At 35.7% G+C, this 20,490-nt stretch overlaps 1 protein-coding gene across 2 annotated transcripts in view; it reads left to right on the top strand.

Annotated features, from left to right (window-relative positions):
* The window catches only part of VWA8 (von Willebrand factor A domain containing 8), a 278,183-nt gene that overhangs the window by 179,106 nt on the left and 78,587 nt on the right, over positions 1-20,490 (top strand). For both annotated transcript variants that reach the window (XM_012723268.1, XM_012723269.1), the window contains exon 38: positions 4,123-4,327. In XM_012723268.1, coding sequence (XP_012578722.1) covers positions 4,123-4,327 — 205 coding nt within the window. The remainder of the gene's footprint in view (positions 1-4,122; positions 4,328-20,490) is intronic.

The raw sequence follows: 20,490 nt of genomic DNA, 5'->3' as shown, positions 1-20,490 counted from the left end.
TTCTTGCTATGTTTTACTGCTATTTTATTTTCATTTTGGAAAATGTTCAGATGTTACACAGATCTGTAACAGGGTGGTCCCCAAAGAAAGCAATAATGTTCTTTCAAAAAATGAACAAAACAAAATTAAAATTTGTATGAAGCTGTAAAAAGCCTTGAGTAGCAAAAATAATCTTAAGAGAGAAGGGGAGGCATCACTTTACCTGACTTTAAACTACCCTACAAAGCAATAATAATTAGAAAAGATACATGAGTCACTGGAATAGAATCAAAAGCCCAGAAATAAATTTGTGTTTGTGTGCATGTGTGTTTGTGTATAAATACTTAATTTGTGATAATGGAGCCATCACTGTACAGTGCAGAATGGAGTGTCTCTTTAATAAATTGTACTGGGGAAACTGATGGCCATGTGTAAAGAATGAACTTGGATCATCCTATAAATTCATGCACAAAAATAAAATCTAAGTGGATTATAACTTAGATGTAAGACTTGGAGCAATAAAATATAAGGGCAGTACTTAATTATTGCATATCTAATCAAAACATTGGCAATATCTTTCATGAATTACTGATGGAGGTATAGAGGTGTCTTTGGAGACTCAACCCCCATATAGCAAGAGAAGTAAAAGCAAAAATAAACATTTGGAATTATCTCAGAAAGCTTTTACAGAGAGAAAAAATTTAAGTGGATTAAAAGGACACCCCAATGAATAAGAGAGAGTATTCACACAGTGCACAACCAACAAAGGGTTAACATTCAAAAGATATATTTTTAAAACTTACATAATTTAGCAAATTTAAAAATGAACAGCCCAAATGATAAGTAGACAGCAGAATTGAACAGATAGTTCATCAAAAAGGATCTCTAGAAGACCAATAGCTACAATGTTCATTATCATTTTAATAAAGGTGATGTAAGTCAAAACCGCAAGAAGTTGTCTCACAACTATGAAAATGACATTTATTAAAAAGAGCCCTTATCAAGTGTTGCAGAGGATATAGAGAAAAAGGAACCTTCATACACCGTTGGGAATGTAAATTGATGCAATCATTTTGTAAAGCAATCTAGAATTACCTTAAAAAATTGAAAATGTAGGCACTCTCTGGTGGTGCAGCTAGTTAAAGCACAGCATTAAGATGCTAAAGCCACTTCAACTTGAGTTTGATCCCCGCCCCAGGAGGTGATCACATGGCATGGCAGACCTCTCCTGACCCACCCCGATGCTTCCCTCAGAAGTGTGCTTTGTTGATCTATCTGCCTGTTCTGCTCCCCACTCTGTCTCGAGTGAATCCTCTCACCACCCCTGCACTTCTGACCTGTACCCCAGTTCTGTATGCATAAATAAATAAATCTTATTTTAAAAAATTGAAAATGGAAATACCATATGACCTAGTAATCTCACTCTGGGACATCTATCCAAAGAAGACAAACCCATCAATTCAAAAAATTAGATCTCCTAGATGTTTATTGCAGCATTATTTACAATAGCTAGGACATAGAAACAACTGGAGTGTCCTCTAATAAAACACTGACTCAGGAAATATGATATACCCACACAATGAAATACTATTTGGCCACAAGAAAGATGAAATGTCACCATTTACAGTAAAATGGAAGGAATTCAAGGACATTATGTGCAGTAAAGCAAATCAGAATGACATAGACAAATACCAAACATAGTAAATGATTCACCAACGCAAAATACTTCTCTAAAACTAATGGATAACAATAAAGGGAGAATTCTGAGGCTAAGAAGGAGTGGAGGGGGGGGAAGTTAGTGGTGTGTATGGTGTGGTGGGGGAAAAAATAACATACACATGGGACAAAAGGACATCAAAACAAAAAAAGGCTACCTTTGTACATACTTTGAACCCGCAGAGAAAAATAACCAAGAGTAACTAAGTACATCATAAGCCAAAAACAGGGTTTCATTACCAAGACCCTTTAATCAGGTAAATGTGAGTACTAAAAGCATTCTTCATAGAAGTAGATTTATAAGCTGTAAATATGTAAGTGTGCCTTCTTGGAATACCATAAACTTCTCAGTTTAATGGAAAATGGCTTTCAGTCATTTGAGAAAATTCCTTATTCTCTATTAATGGTATGCTCATTTGAACATACCACTTGTTTGAGTAATATAGAACAAATTTTTGTTTATATTTGTAAGGTATTAATATTTCTCTTAATTTTTCCTTCATTAACTCTAGCTTTTTGTGTCTTTTTCTTTTCAAAAATTCTGTATGAACCTTACAATATACCTGTCAAACAAGAACATTTGGAAGAGCAGGCCTGTAGGCAGAGCCAGCTGGTCATCACAACTCATTCGTGTAAAATTATATGTCCAATAAATTGCAATGTGAGCCATACATGTAATTTTGTATTTCTTGGTAGCCACATTAAAAGTTAAGAAGATGAGATTAACTCCCTTTATTTAACTCTGTATATTTAAAATGTTAGCATTTGATATATACTCATTATAAAAATTTTAGTAAGATATTTTCCATTCCTCTTTTCTTCTAATTCTTTGAAAGCCAGTATATATTTTATATTTATAGAACATCTCAATTTGGACTTGCTACATTTCCAGTGCTATGTGATTTAAAATCTGTTCATTGTCAGTATAGCCTAAGTTTCTCTTGAGAGTAACTGTTGCCATTTTTGGCATATATGTAATCCAAAGAACAATCCATCTGGGATCCAGTTTTGTTGCTAGTTGCTTAAATTTAACATTCTGCTGGATGTCAAGAATTTTCCATTTGATAGCTTACTTTACCAGAAAAATATATGTAACAGTAGGGCCAAAATGAATGTCACTTTTGCCACTTGATAATTTTTCCTCAAATGTTCATACTATTTATACCTACCTAATGATACTACCTAACTGTTATATGTAGTTATCTGTAAGTCTAGGATTCACTTTACTATACATCTATGTGTTCCTTAAAGACCTTGTCATAAAAGGAGAAACTGCGCTTTACTTTTTGAAGAAGAGCTCTGTTACACAAATTACAGTAAATGTGTAGTTTCTTTCCTTTTTGTAAAATGTTGAAGCAACTACCCTTATAAATTTAAAATGGAGAGTTAAATATACAACCAGTAGATAATGCTCAATAAAATGCATACCTTGGTTGTGTGTGGAAGAATTTAAACATGATAGTTTCATGTTGAAAAGTTTTATATTCCTAAATAGCCCTTTATTTCATACCGACTGATTTTGTTATTTAGGCAAAAAAAATTTTGAGAGAACACAGGATATAAATCCTGTATTATATAAGATGTTATATTCTTTGAGTAGGATTTCTAAAGCACGTATTCCCATCCTACTGTTTCCACCCACCTCATGTAAATATTTGTTAACAATTCTATGCCATAGTAGAGTAATTGTTACTCTGTGTTTAGGACCTACTAAGACTGAAAAAAAAAAGTCAAAATAGTCTTAATTTACTCTTTAGTATAAGAATCTATAGAATATACAATGGTTTTCTAAAATCTACATTGGTAGTTGTTGTTTATTATTACCTAATCAGGTCATCCTGTTAGCCCATTCATTTCATGTGGAAAATAACAGATGCATTTAGAGAATCAACATTGGTAATTGGAATTTATAATCTGTTTCTTATGCATAATGAGAGCTATACAGATGACTCTTAATGTTGTGTTCCTAGAAATTACTGTAGACATAGATGAAGTAGGTATATGTATAAAACACATAACACAAGAAATATATAAATAATTGCTTGTTTTAAATTTACATGACTTTCTAGTTAAAAAAAGGCAAAATCAGATATAGATTTAGTGGAACACTTAAACAAGACATCAGTTTCAGCATTGCCCTTAGGCCCCTAGGAAGCAAGTCCAACACCACAGAAGTGTGAAAGATGAGTTGGCTTAGAGTTCCTTTCTTTCTATCAGTGAATGCTAGTGTTATCTGGGATCCACAAATACAGGAAAGTGTAAATAAATAACTGTACTTTTTTCTCTTACAAATAGATCTGTTGGTCTACTATGATCTGCTGTTATTATTATAATTATTTTCAACAAGTTAATGAACCTAAGTCAGGATACGCCAAAACCTCCTTACCTGGAGCACCCGTTGGTTAAATACTGTGTTTTCTTTTTCAGCTCAGAATCTCTCTCGCCATATACTACATGGCTGGCTACTATCTCAGACACAGATGCTCTCCTGGCCGAGTGGGGTACAGGTGGTGTCGTTACCGTTGACATGGGAGGTCGTGTCAGGCTTTGGGAAACGGGACTTGAACATCTGCAGCGATCACTCATGGAATGGAGAAACATGATTGGACAAGAAGGCGACAGAGCTATCCAGGTACCATTTGAACTAATTTATAATCTGAATTTATAATCAGGGTATAAAATTGGTTCTAAATGTCATCGTCATAAATACTTCAGGGTCAGTGACTTGAAGTAGGTGTGTAAATAGCTAAGGGCTAATAGCTTAAGGGCTCATAACAGGAAGAAAATTGATAGTAAAAACATTTCAATGTATTCTTTTTTTCTGTCAGTACTCATACATACAGGTTCAGGTCACAATCCATGAATACCATCAACTTTTATTTTTGAAGCATAAGCATTAATCTGTTTCCAGCGCACCTGTGCATCTGCTCTCACGTTTACTCCTGTCACTATCGGCATTCCTGCAGCTACCTAGGAGAAATAAGTGCTGAGTTTCTTAAATGTAACACATTATTCTAAGACCAAACCCTTTTGGCTAGAGGAGATAAGAAAAATTATGCATCCAAAAGAGATGCGTTTTTACCAGATAATGCATTCTTATTTCCAGATAATGCATACTTAGCAGTCATAGTAAGTAGAACCCTGGAAAGAAGTAAGGTCACCAAAAGATCAGATCACAAAGTGAGGAAACTCCACACTCCATAAATGACTTATAGGCTCCGTTTAATCTAGTTGCTGTCTGGGACTAATGTGAACAATGAAGAAAACTACATACCCATAAATACTGAAGTATATTATAAATTGATGTAATTTATTCATTTTAATCTTCAGGGAAAAACTGTTTACATTTTTTTTTAATCCATCCAAAGGGAAGGTAAGTTTCTGCCATTTGTATTGTTCTGCAAAGAACCAATGAGAAGAAATTTCTACAAATGAGGTACATTGACACCTAGTTAATAATTACTAATATATGTGGTTATTTATGTGATTTTCCTTATATGAGAACTATTTATTGATATATTTGTAGAATTAAGCTCTTTCATTACAGTGATTCATGCTTAATAGTAAATACTATTATATTTTTGTTTCTTATATTTTACTTCAGTCGCTCATGTGTTACAAAGAACAAAGGTCATGTTTTTGCTATTGGCAGATGTGGTGGCTTCCATCGAAGTTTATCTTTCATTACAGATAAACACTTTTTCAAAATTTTATTTATTTATAACATTGCTGTTAATTTGTGGCCAGTGTTTGCTATCTCCCCTCAGGTTTTGTCCCTGTAGTTCTCCCACCAGCAAAGTGTCCATCGCCCGTGACCCTTACACTCTTCACTCCCCTATTTTGATCCCTCTCCCTCCCCTGTTGAAGGCCTCAGATCTCTGGTCAGTTTTTAAATTTTGTCTTATCCCTGGCCCTTTGTTTGGTTTCTCTATATTCCACATACAAGTCAAACCATCTGATGCATCTCTTTTTCCTCCCTTATTTTGCTTAGCATAATCCCTTCCAGTTCCATCCATTTGCCTCCAGGGACATGAGTTTATCTTCTTCCATCACTGATGGTATTCCATGTGCATATATACTACATCTTCTTGATGCATTTTTATGTCTGGGGGCATTTAGATTATTTCCATATCTTTGCTATTGTAACTAGTGCTGCAATAAACATTGGAATACAGGTTTCCTTTTGAATTAGTGTTTTTGTATTCTTTGGGAAGATTCCAAGACGTGAAATCACTGGTTCATCTGGTAGATCCATTGCTAGAGTTTTGAGGAACCTGCACACAGTATTCCAGAATTGTGTTTTGATTTGCATTTCCCTGATTATAAATTATTTTGAGCAATTTTTCAGTACCTGTTGGCATTTGCAGGTCTTGAAGTTTCTTTTTAGCTCTTCTGCCCATTTGTTGACTGGGTTGTTTATTTTTGTTGAGTTGTGTGAACTCTTTGTAGATCTTTGATGTCAATCCCTTATCAGTTGTATGGTGTGCAAATATTTTCTCCCTTTTAGTAGGGTGTATCTTTGTTTGGTTGCTGTCTCCTTTGCTATACAAGAACATTTTAGTTGATGTAGTCCCAGCTGTTTATTTTCTCCTTTGTTTTCCTTGCTTCTGGAGACATGTCCTCAGAGATATTTGTAAGGTTTACATCATGGACTTTCTTCTGTATATTCTGTAGTCTCATGTCTTACATTCAAGTCTTTTAACCATTTTAAGCTGATTTTTATGTATGGTGTGAGATAATGGTCTAGTGTTATTCTCTCGTGTGCAGCAGTCCAGTTTTCTCAGAACTATTTATTGAAGAGGCTTAATTCTTCTCCAGATGTATATTCTTTGTTCCTTTGCCATAGATTAGTTGATCATGTATGTATGATTTTATTTCTGGGCTGTCAATTTGATTCCACGGGTCTGACAGCAGATAAAATCTTAAGAAGACCTTGTCATAGTTTGGTAACTGTTCTTGACCACTGCAGAAATTAACCCACATTTCAGCTCTTCACTTTCCCATGAGTTCTCCAACTCAACTGTGCACCTTTGTATGCCCAGCTCTTCAAATAATGATAGTCACATAGTAGACATTTAATATACTTTTTTATACATACACTTATATACCCTAAATTACCATGGTCCTTAAAGCATGTTTGATAACAATGGAATTCTCTTAAACCATCACAAATTATTTGTTTTTATGTAATGAGTGCTTATTGAATGAATATATGTCTGATAAGTTAGAAATGAATGGAATTACGGAGTCTAACATCTCAAGGAATAACCAAAATATTCAGCTGTATTATGCAATGTATTATCTGTTCCTTCCCCAAAACAGACATTTTCCAGAAAATGTTAAGCTTATATCTCCAATACAAATTTAATTATAACCAAAAAAATAGGACTTATGTAGTGTTACATAATTCAGCATGGGATAATAATTCAATTTGGAAAAGTAGAATAAATGTAATCTAACAGTATCTTTCCATTTTTAAAGTTTTTTGATCATTTTGGTTAGTTTTTGACATACACATTTATTGGCATACTCCAAGAAATGAATTGTCCAAATAGGCAGGCTTTGTTCTAATATTTTTATCATCTTTCTCTTCTAACTGCTTGGGAAGAAGAAGGCAGCCTATTACAAAACCAGGTGTAAACATGAATCAGGAGCAGTGGTAATAACAACGGTTTTTAAGTTTCCTCCCTGTTTGATTTCCCTCAAGTTTCTCTTCATTTATGAACCCTTTATTCCATTTAAGTCTGCTTCTGATTTTGAAGCTTGGAAAATGCTTCTTATAAAAGTACTGAGAAAAGAGACTAGATTCTCAGTACATATTATGCCTGAGTGCCAGCAGCTCCTTCAGCCCCTGGCAGAAGAAATAGCCTGATCTCCATCTAGTGGCTAAATAGAATTACTTAACATGGTAGTTTGAAACCTTGCTTTTATAAGCAAGTATTTTGAGGTTTACTGGTAGGGGAGACTTATACTCTCTAGGTTTACTGGTAGGGGAGACTTATACTCACCTATCTTGAATGGTTGTTATTTAAAGGAGTATCTCATGGTTTAAATTTCATGATTCCAGCAGTGACGCCAGAGTGCCATGCCATCCTTTACAGACCTGCCATGCCATCCTTTACAAATCGCTCTCCATCCTTCCCTAATTCTTTTGCATGCTAGAAAAGAATGGTTTGTATATTACATGCTTTGTCACTAACTTTTCTATTTTTGCTGTTTTTAAATATCTACCTTAGATATTTAAGATATCTAGAGTTACTGTCATTTTGCTTTGTACTTTTTTGTTTAATTCGTTTGTAATTTTCCTTAATGAGTACAGCTTGCAAAGAGTACTTATTGAGCTTTGCATATAAAATGTGTTCATTAATTTTAAATTCTTGATAGGAACATGTGTTTTCTTATAGTAAACAACTACAACAACAAACTCAAAATATCACTGTATAATTCTGGGAGCCCATTATTAAGAACCAACACTTATTGCTTTTAAACTTCATATTTTCAGAACCATGTGTTAATTATAAGTCAAAATTCTCCTTATTGTACTTCATAGATTTCTGTCTAAAGCATATTTATAATATTTTTTTAGTTACATTTGGATTCTTCCCAAGAAGATTGTCAAATCTACATGCAGTTTTCTTTAGAAGTAAAATATTGCTCTCCAGAAGATTCCTGGTGTCTATTCTTGTGGAAGCAAAAATGTTGAAAGGTTACATCTCCAAACATTCGATTTTTGATTATTGAGACCTTTGAATAATACTTCACTATCAACTTTTAAGATGACTAGAGTCTTCAGTGTGTGACTAGAATTTTTTCACCATTGTGGTTAAGATAGCCTGGTACATAGTATATGTACTAACTATTTGAAAATAGAGACATGAACAAAAACACATAGAAAAGATAACTAATTTACATTAAGCACTGGCGGTCTTTTCCCTCCCTTTAAGGAAAAAAATGTAAGAATAGCAGTAAATGTAATTTGCTATACTTTGATAACTAAGCCTGGCCTTTTCTTTAATCACCAGTCAACAGTTACTAATTTTTAAGGTCTCAGTAAGTTGTTGAGTATTACTCTTACTCTGGGAAGCCCCTAGATGCTTTAATTGGTTCTCGGTTAATAAATGAGTTTTCAGTCTGTGTCATCTTCAGATCCACCATTGAGATTTGCAATCCTTTGTTCTTTTCAAGGAGCATGGTTCACTCTTGTCCTTCATCCTTAACTTTGGTCAGTAAGACTGAAAATACTTATCAGTCTGATTCAGTGATATAAATCTTCCCTCCATGACATATCAAGTTTCCAAATGTTAACTTTGCTCTCAAAATTCCTGAATATTTAGCAGTCATCTCTTGCAAGCTGGTACAGTGTGGTTCCACCATGCCACTGACTTGATTAAGCCTTTAGCCAACTCCCCAAGGAGAATTACTTCAGAAATGAGGCAGTGAAATGCGGATTAAAAAAAAGAAAAGAGGGAAGGAACAAAGGAAAGGGATATTTAGATCACAACTAATGAGTTGATGTCATGTTATTTTGGGGAAATACTGAGGCTGGCAGTTGTCCCAACTACAGGTTGGCACTGCTTTTCTGGAGCCAGTAATTTGAAGGGGAATCTGCATTTGAGCAAAATAACACTTGGACTCGTATAGAGGAGCTTGCTTTCCTATAACACTGTATTTCAGAAGGAATTTGCCAGATGATTTTTACATTCCTCCAGAAGTAATACTTCCATTGGATAACTATTTTACCAATAATGCTTGATCCAACTAAACTTAAATGAGCAGCCATCTTCCAAGATAAGTCAATAAACTTATGATTTTGGGAAGGCCCTGAGTTTTCATCTCCCTTTTGTGCATACCTAAAAACAATGACAAACCCATAAATTATAAAAACCATCAGCATTCTAGAGCTTTAAAGTATTAAGAAATATGGAAGAAAAATTATATACTGCATGGCATTCTGTTTGGTAATGGACCACATGTACAGGGTGGTCCTTGTTCATAGCCCAGGTGTGCACAGGCCATGCTATGAAGATTTGTTTCAAGTACACACTGGGACATCACACAACAATGAAACCAGCAACTGCAGAAATATTTCAACTCCTTTCTCTCATGATGGACCTAAGGTCATTATTTTATATGGTGCTCAGTAAACAAAATTTAGAAGCTTTGAATTTAAGTAATATTGAACTAGAGAATTCTTTAATGCTGAGGATTTTTGCATCGGTGTTCATTAGGGAGATTGGTCTGAAGTTTTCTTTTTTTGTGTTTTCTTTGTTAGGTTTTGGTATTAGTGTGATGTTGGCTTTGTAGAACGTTTGTGGTAGTTTTCCTTCTTTTTCAATTTTTTGGATGAGTCTGTAGAATGGGCACTAGAGAACTCTTTAATGCTTACATGGAAACAAAGCCAAATTAAGAAGCAATGTTACTCAAACACCTAATATTAAATCATGACCCAATGAGTTACATAATTCATCATCTGTCTTAGTGTTAAATGTGAAGTATGTTTATAATCCTGTTTAGAAAAAATTTTGTCCAGTCTAAAAAAAGGACTTGAAAAAAATGGTGTCACCTAAACTTGTCAGCTTGAAGAAAAGCAGGAAATCAATGACAGTATCACTGTGTGCAGAGGATTATAGTGTTTAGCCTTATTCAAAAGACAAATTATAACAGGACCCAAAAACACACAACAAAATACATATCAGCTTTAGTCTGAGTCCTGAGAACATTAAAAGGCAATTCATGTTTGCTGTTCTTTTTCTTAGTTCTTCTTTGTGCAAATTCTTATATTTCCTTCCAACATTCTGAAAATGTCTTTTTATTTTCTATTCCTTCCAAGGGCAAACAAAAGGTGCCATCTCTAACCTCTCACTTTGAATAGTTCTACTTATTCACTCAATCATATATTGAGTCAGTCAACTTTTGAACATCCCCAATTGCTTAAATAAAGAAATAAGAAATAGGTATAAACTCAAGGATCAAGTAGGGCTATAATCAAAATATGATAATGTAGTGAAGAAAGTGATATAAGCATGATTATAGTTTCAGAGGATAGCACAGAATAACTGAATAATTGACTACCCTGTCTCTGCTACTGAATTCAGCATAGAACTGATAAGCTACAAGGAGCATTATTGGAAGTATTGGTAAAAAATTGATATTGATAGCAGTTATATTGAAAAATCAGCTTGAGCCACCAATTTTCTTCCAGAATCGCCTGCCCTTGAATCAAGGCAGCCTACATATGGAGGTGGGTACTCTCAGCAAGCTAGACATAAAAGGGAACTCCCTCTTCATCATACAGGATATTCCCTCTATGTCTGCAAATGCCCTGCAGCTAACACTACACTTTCTGGGAAGACTAAGTGCCTCTCCCTCTAAAATCAGAAATAAGGCAAAGATGTCCATGCCTCTAACTCCCATTTAAGATCAAACTGAAAGTCTGCTAGTACGACCAAAAAAAAAAATCAGACATAGAAATTGGAAAGAAATGAAGCAGTCCCAATTTGCAGACAAATAATTGTCTACCTGTAAAGTCTAATGAAACCAAAACTCCCATCTTCTCAAGTAGCAAGATCAGAAACCAAACTTATTCCTATATTAATAGTAATAATTAAATGCAAATTAAAATTTTATCATTTATTAGCCGCTGCCTCTGAAAATGAAAAAGTTAATAATAAATTTAACCACAATATGTGGGTTGCTACAAAACACCAATGAAGAAGATCAAAGTTCTAAATAATAGTAGAAATATACTAAGTTTGTGGATTGGAGGGTTCAACAAAATAAATATAGATTTAACACAGTTCCAACCAAAATCTCAGCAGGACTTTTTATATGGCTATAGCAAAGCTCATTTTAAAATTTATATGGAAAAACAAACTAAAATAGCCAAAACATTTTTTAAAGAAGAATAAAGCTAGAGAATTATACTCCCCAATTTTAAGATTTACTATAAAAGTGCAGTAATCAAGGCACTGTGATGTTGGCAAAGAGATAAACACATAAAAAATGGAACAGAATACAGTGTTCAGAAATAGACCCACATATGGCCAATTGATTTTCAGCAAAGGTGCCAAAGTAATTTGGTGGAGAACAGATAATCTTTTCAACAAATGGTGCTGGAACAATTGGACCTCCACATACAAAATAAACAAAATCAAAAAGCCTAGTGATCAGAAAAAAAATGACTCAATGACTGTCAATCTAGTAATGTTATTAGAGGACATCAGTAAAAGCACCTGCCATGTCATCATTCATTGTTGTTGTTTCCAGACAAGGTGAAGCTAATTCCAAATATTTTTAAACTCCTAAAGAAATAAAATTTTATTAGAAAGCTTGAAAATAAAACTCTTAACCTTTGGCATTATTCTGGGTGAGGAAAACATGCAAGGTCTATAGTTCACAGATGAGGAAACTGACACCTAGAGAGGTTAAGGAACTTGGCCAGGGTCACACGACTAGTAAGTAGCAGCTAGAGGTCTTCAGGTGTATTCTCTTAGCCACACTGCTTTACAACAGAGGCAGCTTTATCAGCTTTCATCGTTTGGTCAGTTTTCCAGAGTCTTCAGGATACCTCCCAGTGCCAAATTTCTGAAAATGTCAGTGGAGTTAACACTTGGCATTTGTCTCTTTATAACTCCAGCTGAGTTCATATTGGTTCCTGTGAATGTCAACGTTTCTGAGGAGCCATGGAAAACTTTGAAGCAGGAAGGAATCCTTGTGGAGGCTCTTCAATACTAGTATTACTGACAGAATCAGAAATCTCAGAGATTCTTATATCACTTCTTAAATTCCTGGAAGTCTTTCCTTTAATAAGTAATAAATAATAAATTAATTGAACTGTTTTAAAATGACTGTGTTGTTCTAGCAAGCAAGACACAGGGCCTGTACTTGGTTTCCAGGAGAGCAAGTCTGCTGTCAGGAAAGGGGCAGCAAGAAGCCCAGTTGCAGTGACCACAACCCAGTGAGTTGAGTAGGTACCCGTGTCGCTACCAGGCCCCGATATGGTTGTAGGGGAAGGTTTTATCAATCTTTCTCTCCCCAGCACTAATGATTGACACTTGAGACGCTTTAGTGCCTATTTAAGAAATGGGGCACTGGTCACGTCCCCACACATGAATACTGCTTCTCCCAGAGATTGTGGTTAAATCACTGATGGAGTGTTTAAAGGAAAACTGGTGCTTCTCAAATTTAAGAAGCACCATCACCAGTTCCAGTTACCAGTGATGGAAATCTTGACTCCCAAACTTTCACCTATCTCACATGATATTTAAAGCATTTACTGTAAAGCAAAGGACCATTAAAAAAGCAGAGGTCAGGTGGCACAGAGAAATGTAGAGAAACTGCTTTCTTTCTGTTTTGACAAATAGATTATGTGAAATTTGTGACCCTTTTATTTGCTAATACTTCATTTAACCAGATTAGCTTTTAGAACCGCATGTGTTGTCTCCTACTTTGATAGCACGTCTGAAAGTTGAAATTATACTGACACAGGATCTGACAGGTATTGGAGTGGTTTTCTAGAATGACCTTCATCTGAACCTCTGTAGGACTGACTGGTAGGAGGATAGGGTAGGGAAATAGGTATGTTCGCGTTCCAGGGAGCACACAGCCCATGCATTTTGTCCATATCTATAACCTCGTAACTGAACCATTACTGAATGTTCTCTACTACCATCAAAAGAGTGGATTGCATAGGATCTCAGGAAAAAAGTGTACTGTTTGTGAGTGGAAATATGAATTCCTCAAGACAGGCTAGAAGTCCAGCTGGTGGCATGTTTAAAGGAAATCTGGTGCTCCTCAAATTTCAGAAGAGCCATCACCATTTTCAATCACCAGTGACAAAAGTAGCACTTCTGTCTGGTTTGGGGGGCACAAAAGCCAGAGTAACTAGACTTATCTGTCCCAAAGATAGCAGACATTTCATCCATTTAGAAGTTGGTTTTCTTTTCCAACTTCTAGTGATCTTGTTAATCTGTTCAGCCATGTTTGTGGCGCATGAAATAACTTTTAAAATGAACTGATTTACCAATAATTGTCTACATATATATATAGTGAAAACTTGTAAAGATATCTCAGTCTGTACAAATGAATGCCTTGCAGCATTCCCAAGTTTACAGCAGCAGTTGGTACCTATAGGTCTAAATATGTGATTATATACTTGTCATTAGAAACACATTTTTGATGGGCAGGAAGTTTTCTCTTGTTACTGTACCTGCAATCTAATAACTAATATCATTTCATTCTCAATTCCTTAAAAGTTCTGTTTATTCCATCACATTTCTAGTTGACTTTCATATAAGAGCATTGTGTATACTCTACACCTGGCTTCAGCAAGGTCATCAAACCATAATTTCCTAGGGACATGATGGTGATTTAGGCTATGGAATTTTCTTTGTGGCATTGACAGGTTTTCACATATTGAATTATGGGAGTTGTGGACAAACAATAGATATTTGAATCCCTTGAGAATCAGCCAGCCATTCTCACCCAGTATAAGTGCATGGTATTTGTGTATTTGTTTATTTTATTTTGTGTATTTGTTGAGTTTAAAGGAGAGGGAGGGCATTCCAAGTATTACAGAAATCATGACTACCAGCATAGATAAGAACATTTTTCTTTAATAAGAAGGAGAATCATGGATGGACTTGAATCACCACAACCTTGTGACCTGGGAACAAATTCCTGAAGAGCAGTGAGCAAATACCACAGTCAGTTGGACACAAGCACAAAACCCAGTGGGCAAATCCCAGTTCAGCAACAACTATCTCACAGAAACTGTGGCAGGCACACAAGAGCAGAGACTGGAACTGAACCAGATCTAGGATCACTGGAAAGGCTGGAGGATTTCAGAAGACAGGGTGGTTTAGTTTTAGCACAGGAGTTTTTAAAAGGCTTTAAAAGGAAACTTACTTGTCATGTAACCCTTAGTCTGTCTTCCATGTATCCGCTTGCATAGCATAAGATAAATGTAACTAAAGCAAACAATGTCTTTTGAGGAATGGTGCAATAGAGTCACCTGAGGAGGACAAATTAGGCTGTGTGAATCCAGTGAGTCCAACAGTGAAGGCTGTGTTTGGTGTTCTGGAAAAGAGCCTGAGGAAAGAAGGGCAACTGGGAAGCTAGGGCTTTGGCGCTGTGTGCCTGGCCACAGGAGGACAGACAGGGCCATGAGGCAGGCACTATGGTGTTTCTAGTTTGGGTATCTGGCAAAATGGCAGATCATTAAAGGAATCAGGGTAGTTGTAAAGGAGGTAAAGTTGGAACATTCTAAATATGCTAAGGTTGAGGTAGCCGTGAGGTTTCCAGTGACAATGTGCAGTCAGTAGTTGGCAATATGTAATTGGAGCAGAGCTCCAATGCTAGGGAGAGTCACATGCTCTTTAAAATGGAGGTTTAGTTGCAGGAGGCCAGTGAAGTACAGGGAAAGATCACTGGTGTTTTGGTGGTAGGCATGGTGTGATGGTATCAAATAGGTATGAAATTATACCTCTAAACCATGGACAGTGTTGTACCCCAAAATTACTTCAATAAAAATAATTTGACTTAAAAAGGCCAAAAAGAGGGCCCTCCCTGGTGGCACAAAAGGTTAAAGTAAAGCACTATGACACTATCACAGCCACTATAGCATGAGTGTGATCCCCGGCCAGGGAGGTGACCCACATGGCTTAGCAGGCCTCTCCTGACCCGCCCGCTGCTCCCCTCAGCAGTGTATGTCATCCATCTGCCTGTTTTGCTCCCCACTCTGGCTCTGGTGAAACCTCTCACCACCCCTGCACCTCTGGTCTATACCCCAGTTCTGTATGCATAAATAAATAAATATATTTTTTAACAAGAACCATATTATAAAAAAAGAGTTATTCATATAGTATTCTAAATGTTCACTATTTAAAACAGCTCTTTGCAGATTCAGAAATAGTTGGTATAGACTTAATTTGTAAAAACAGATCATAGCTAGATCCAAAAAACAATGAGAAAGACAAAATGAGTCTTCAGTGCCCTTGTCTTTCTGTTCTCCACCTTCCATTCCCTTTAGGTCTGAACTTTCAATATAAAGTTCACCAAATAAGACTTATTCGGGGAGCTAAGGTCACAGGAAAATATTTCCAGAAGAAAATAAAACTTGACCCTATTAATACACTCTTAATAAAATCATGACAATAGCAATACATGTGAACAAAAGGTTGATAAACAAAACACATTATTAAATAAAATACTTTTGGTTACCTTTAAAAAAAATGGAGGTTTAGTTGAAATCTTAAAAATAGTTCAGTGCTAAGGAGAATGGAAATATAAAGTATTTATATTTTAGAGGAGTAAGTTACATATAATAAGACATGAAAAGTTCACAAATTTCCTCTGGAGGGACCTTGACCTTGTGGAGTACACACCATGAGCAAAACTCAGCCTTCCAAGTCGAAAAACTTGAAGGATAAAAAGTTATTGAAACTAGTTGGTGGCAGACATGCCCACGTCATGCTACAGGGATTTGATAGCTTCATGAGTCTTTTGATAGATGAACTGACAGGTAATTAAGCAATGTCAGGATGGTGGCAGTATGAGGAAATAGTATCATCCTATTCAAAGCCTTGTAATGAGAGTAAGATGTGGTGGTGTTCACCAACAGTCCCCTCCTCTCTCCACAGTATTTTTTTCTTTTTTTACTACGAAAGAAAAATTTGAGTCGTTTCTCTTTTTCTTGCTGTATTATTTTGTTAAACAAACTCCTATGGTAGTCAAAAAATGCCTTTTCTGATATTCTGAACAAGAAAAAATGTTAACAAATATTTTTTCTATCAAGAACTGTTCCTGTTTGAAACCATCTTGTTCAAATGTTTTTATAAAATGGAAGAATATTATTAAAAATGAAAAAAAGAAATAGTCAGATGTTTACAAACGTATATTTTCAGATACACTCTGGTTTCTCTTCAGATCATATACATTATTTGCCTTTTACAAAAGTATACTTTCAAGACCCCTTTCTTTTGTTTTTTTTTTAGTAAGAAATCCATGTTCAAGCTGTTAGGAGATGCTGTGTAACTTAGTAATCTGACTTTCATAAGTCCCACATTAAAAAAAAATTTAATTTAAATCAGTAGTTCCTGAATATATTTAATTATTTTTAATACTCTTGCAAGTTGCCAGTCTCTGGAGTTCTGGTCTTCTTTGCTCCAGTTCATCATGACTAGGTGTAGTAGGTTTCTTAGAACAAAACATTTGTGCTAATTTCAGCCCTGATTCAATATAGGCAAGTTGCATAACACCTATGTCTTCAGAGAGTAAATCTGGAAAGCTAGGGCTCAGTGGAAAGAGAAGTGATTTCGCTATATACCTTTGAAGTAAATAGTTCTTTGAAGTAAAGAAATAGCATGTCATGTGATTCCAGATTTACTATGACATACAAAGACATGTAAAAGGATGTTTATTAGAATCACAAGTGACAAATAGTCAGCTTATAGTGACTTAAGGTAAAGGGAATGTATTGGTCAAAGAAGTCTCTGTGCCTAGGCAGGGCTCAAAGTACAAGTTCAATATATGTCATAGGACTCAACTTTCTCTCCCCTATACTCCTATACTCCTTTTTTTTTTTTTTTTTTTCTGGGGTAGCTTCATTTTGGAGACAAAGATGGCCCTGGTCACACAGGGTAATATATGGTTCTCAGGGATGACAGTCCCAACAAAAGAGGCACATTTCTCAGTACTTCGAGCAGAAATCTTCAGAAATGTGCTGGTAACCCCATGGGTCACATGTCCTCTCTGAACCAGTCTCTGGCCAAAAGGATGGGATACTCTGTTTGGTTAAACCTTGATCATGTCTCTACAACTAGTGTTAAGAATAATGGAGGACTGAAACTGTTCCATTTAGGCACAGAACTAGGAACTAACAAGCAGAATTCCCTAAATACTGAAAAAGTCAAAACTGTAACACTGTGTGTGTGTGTGTGTGTGTGTGTGTGTGTGTGTGTGTGTGTGTGTGTGTGAAAGAGAGAGAGAGAGGGAGAAGGCGAGAGGAGGTGAGGGGTTTGGCACCTATAGCTCCTTCTAAGGAAGGAGTTCCTCCAAGGAAGCCAGGACTGTTGTCAGATTTGTTTTATACTTTGTACAGCATTGGAAAGCTTGACTTTTACCAAATGCAATAGGGTAATAATTAGGCCAATTGTGATAAATAGTATCCATTAACTTTATCTTCCATGTAATTTATAGAGTGATTATCTCATAAATATATACTTGGTTTAAGAAGTACATGTTAGGCAGAAATAAATACTCAAGCTACAGTCATCCTATGAGAATTTTACTTGGCAGCATCATGAATTAAATTGTCAAGACTCCTTCACAGTACTTTCTGATGCTATTACTTGGGTTCCCTCCCCTCACCCACCCCACCGAAAGAAGTTAATATTGGGTAATTTTCATTCGTTTTTTCCTTTCAGATATTTCTGTTTTAAGACATAATGCAAGCTATTAAAGGTCCTGTATTTCACATTGCTAGCATGGGTTGACTAATCCTTTCCATAAAGAATAATGGCATCTCAAGCCACGGTAGGAAAATCTAAAACTTAAACGGGTTTTGTGTCAGCCAAAGGAGAAAGTGCCGAGTTTGACTGTGAGTCATCATTACGTCAGTCACTCTGCCATAGTGTTTACATCTAACCCTGTAATATCAGAAACAAAATCATGTGTTCTAAGTGTTTGAGTTAAATGTATATATACACATATATGCACACACATAGACATATATTGAATTGTGTGTGTGTGTATAAATCCTTTCTAAAGTTACATTAGAATTTCGTTTACAACATAGGTCTTATTCTCACACATCTGAGCTTTTCACTATGTCATCTAATCTTTGATGAGTTTAAAAGGAGTATATGTTTATCAAAGGCAACTACTAATAGAAAGAAAAGGTATTTCCCCTCAAAGCCTTAAGTTAAGCTCTATTTGTAATTTCTGTCCCCAACTGTAAAAATTAATTTGACATTTTTCCTTCACCAAATCTAATTATCTCTCCTAAGACTTTTTGTTTACTTTATTCTTTTTTTCATGAACCCCTTAAAAGCAAATTGTAGACATGATACCCCATTACCTCTAAATATTTGATTATTTCCTCAAACCAAGGGCTCTCTCCTACAAAACTGCAATATAGTCCTCAAAATCAGAAAGTTAATATTGATATAATATTATGCAAGTTTCAGATGCCCCAATAACATCCTTTTTAACAAAAGGAAGCAATCCAAGATCGTGTTTCACATTTAGCTAATATGTCTCTTATCTTTTAGTCTAGAACTATTTGTCATCATTCCTTAACTTTCATGACCTTGACATTTCTGAAGAGTTCAGGCCAGTTGTTTTGTAGAATATCCCTCAGTATGGGTTTGATGTTTTCTCATTTTAGATTCAGTTTATGCATCGTTGTCAGGAGTATCAGAGACGATGCTGTGTTTTTCTTACTGTGTCCTATTAGGTAACACAAGATGTCAGTTTGTTCCATTACTGATGATGATAACTTTGACTATTTGGTTAAAGTGTTATCTCCATTGTATCTCTTTACTGTGAGGAAAGTGCTTTCCCCCTTTATAATTAATGTGTTTTGTGCTCATATACTTCAAATCAATGTAATATATTGTTTCTCCTCAGACCTTCATTCATAGACAATTCTTGCTTGAATCAGTTATTACTAACATGGATGCCAAGTGGTAACTTTTTTTCCCTCCAATTCCATCATTCCTTCTGTATTAGTTGGCATTCTAAGCTAAGGAAGTGACCTCCCTTCTTCCTTTGTGTGTTTCTTATTAGCATAGCCTGATGAATTTCTCCCTTGTCTAATAGGTTGCAATCTGTTGTCATTCTTATTTATTTTTATTCTTAAATTGTTCCAGAGTTAGCCAGTGGGTGCCCTTTCAAAATGGTTCCCTTGGTTTTGGGGTTTTTTGTTTGTTTTTGTTTTTGTTTTTAACATTCCTCAATCACTTGTATTTCCTTGTGGTGCAAAAAGTAAAGCTAGTTTTATCACTTATTTTTTCTATGCTGATATATATACTATATAGAAATAGATTTCTTTGGCAGTTTTTTGGAGCACTAGTTATTGATTTGAATCAAACTGTTAATACAAAAGAAACATTTGTTTAACCAACTCACCAAATTATCCTCCCCTCTTGAATTAAAGTCCAGAGCACCCTGAACATTTGTCACTTATCAGCCTTACTCTAAAATACTGTCACACTTCTGCTTCTGTCACCTAAGTTGTGCTTATATATTTTTTTTTTTTTTAAGATTTATTTATTTGTGCATACAGAACTGGGGTACAGGCCAGAGACGCGGAGGGTGAGAGTATTCACCAGAGACAGAGCGGGGAGCAGAACAGGCAGATCGATGAAGTACACCGCTGAGGGGAGCAGTGGGCGGGCCAGGAGAGGTCTGCCACGCCATGTGGTCACCTCCGGGGCAGGCGGGAATCGAACTCATGCGGAAGCGGCTTTAGATTCTCAGTGCTGTGCTTTAACCCGCTGCGCCACCAGGGAGGGCCAGTTGTGCTTATATTTAATAAGAGACACTTTAGGCAAGACTTCTACTTTTAACTACTCTGGAATCCTCTACTTGTAAGACTAGTACTCAGAGAGTCCTAGAATGGTCTGTCATTCATAATCAAGTGTATTGGAGAAGAATATACAAAGATCTAAAATATTATATATGTTAATATATATGTTGATTATTTTTCTTCATAATAATAGAGAAATTTTGAACAAGACATAAGAAATCATCCATAGTAACCTACAGTCTCATTAAAGATTTGGTGTGAGCTAG

The sequence above is a fragment of the Condylura cristata genome, unplaced genomic scaffold (genome assembly GCF_000260355.1).
Source record: "Condylura cristata isolate star-nosed mole 26May11 unplaced genomic scaffold, ConCri1.0 scaffold00010, whole genome shotgun sequence".
NCBI classification, from domain to species: Eukaryota; Metazoa; Chordata; class Mammalia; order Eulipotyphla; family Talpidae; genus Condylura; species Condylura cristata.
This window is presented reverse-complemented; position numbering and strand designations above follow the sequence as displayed.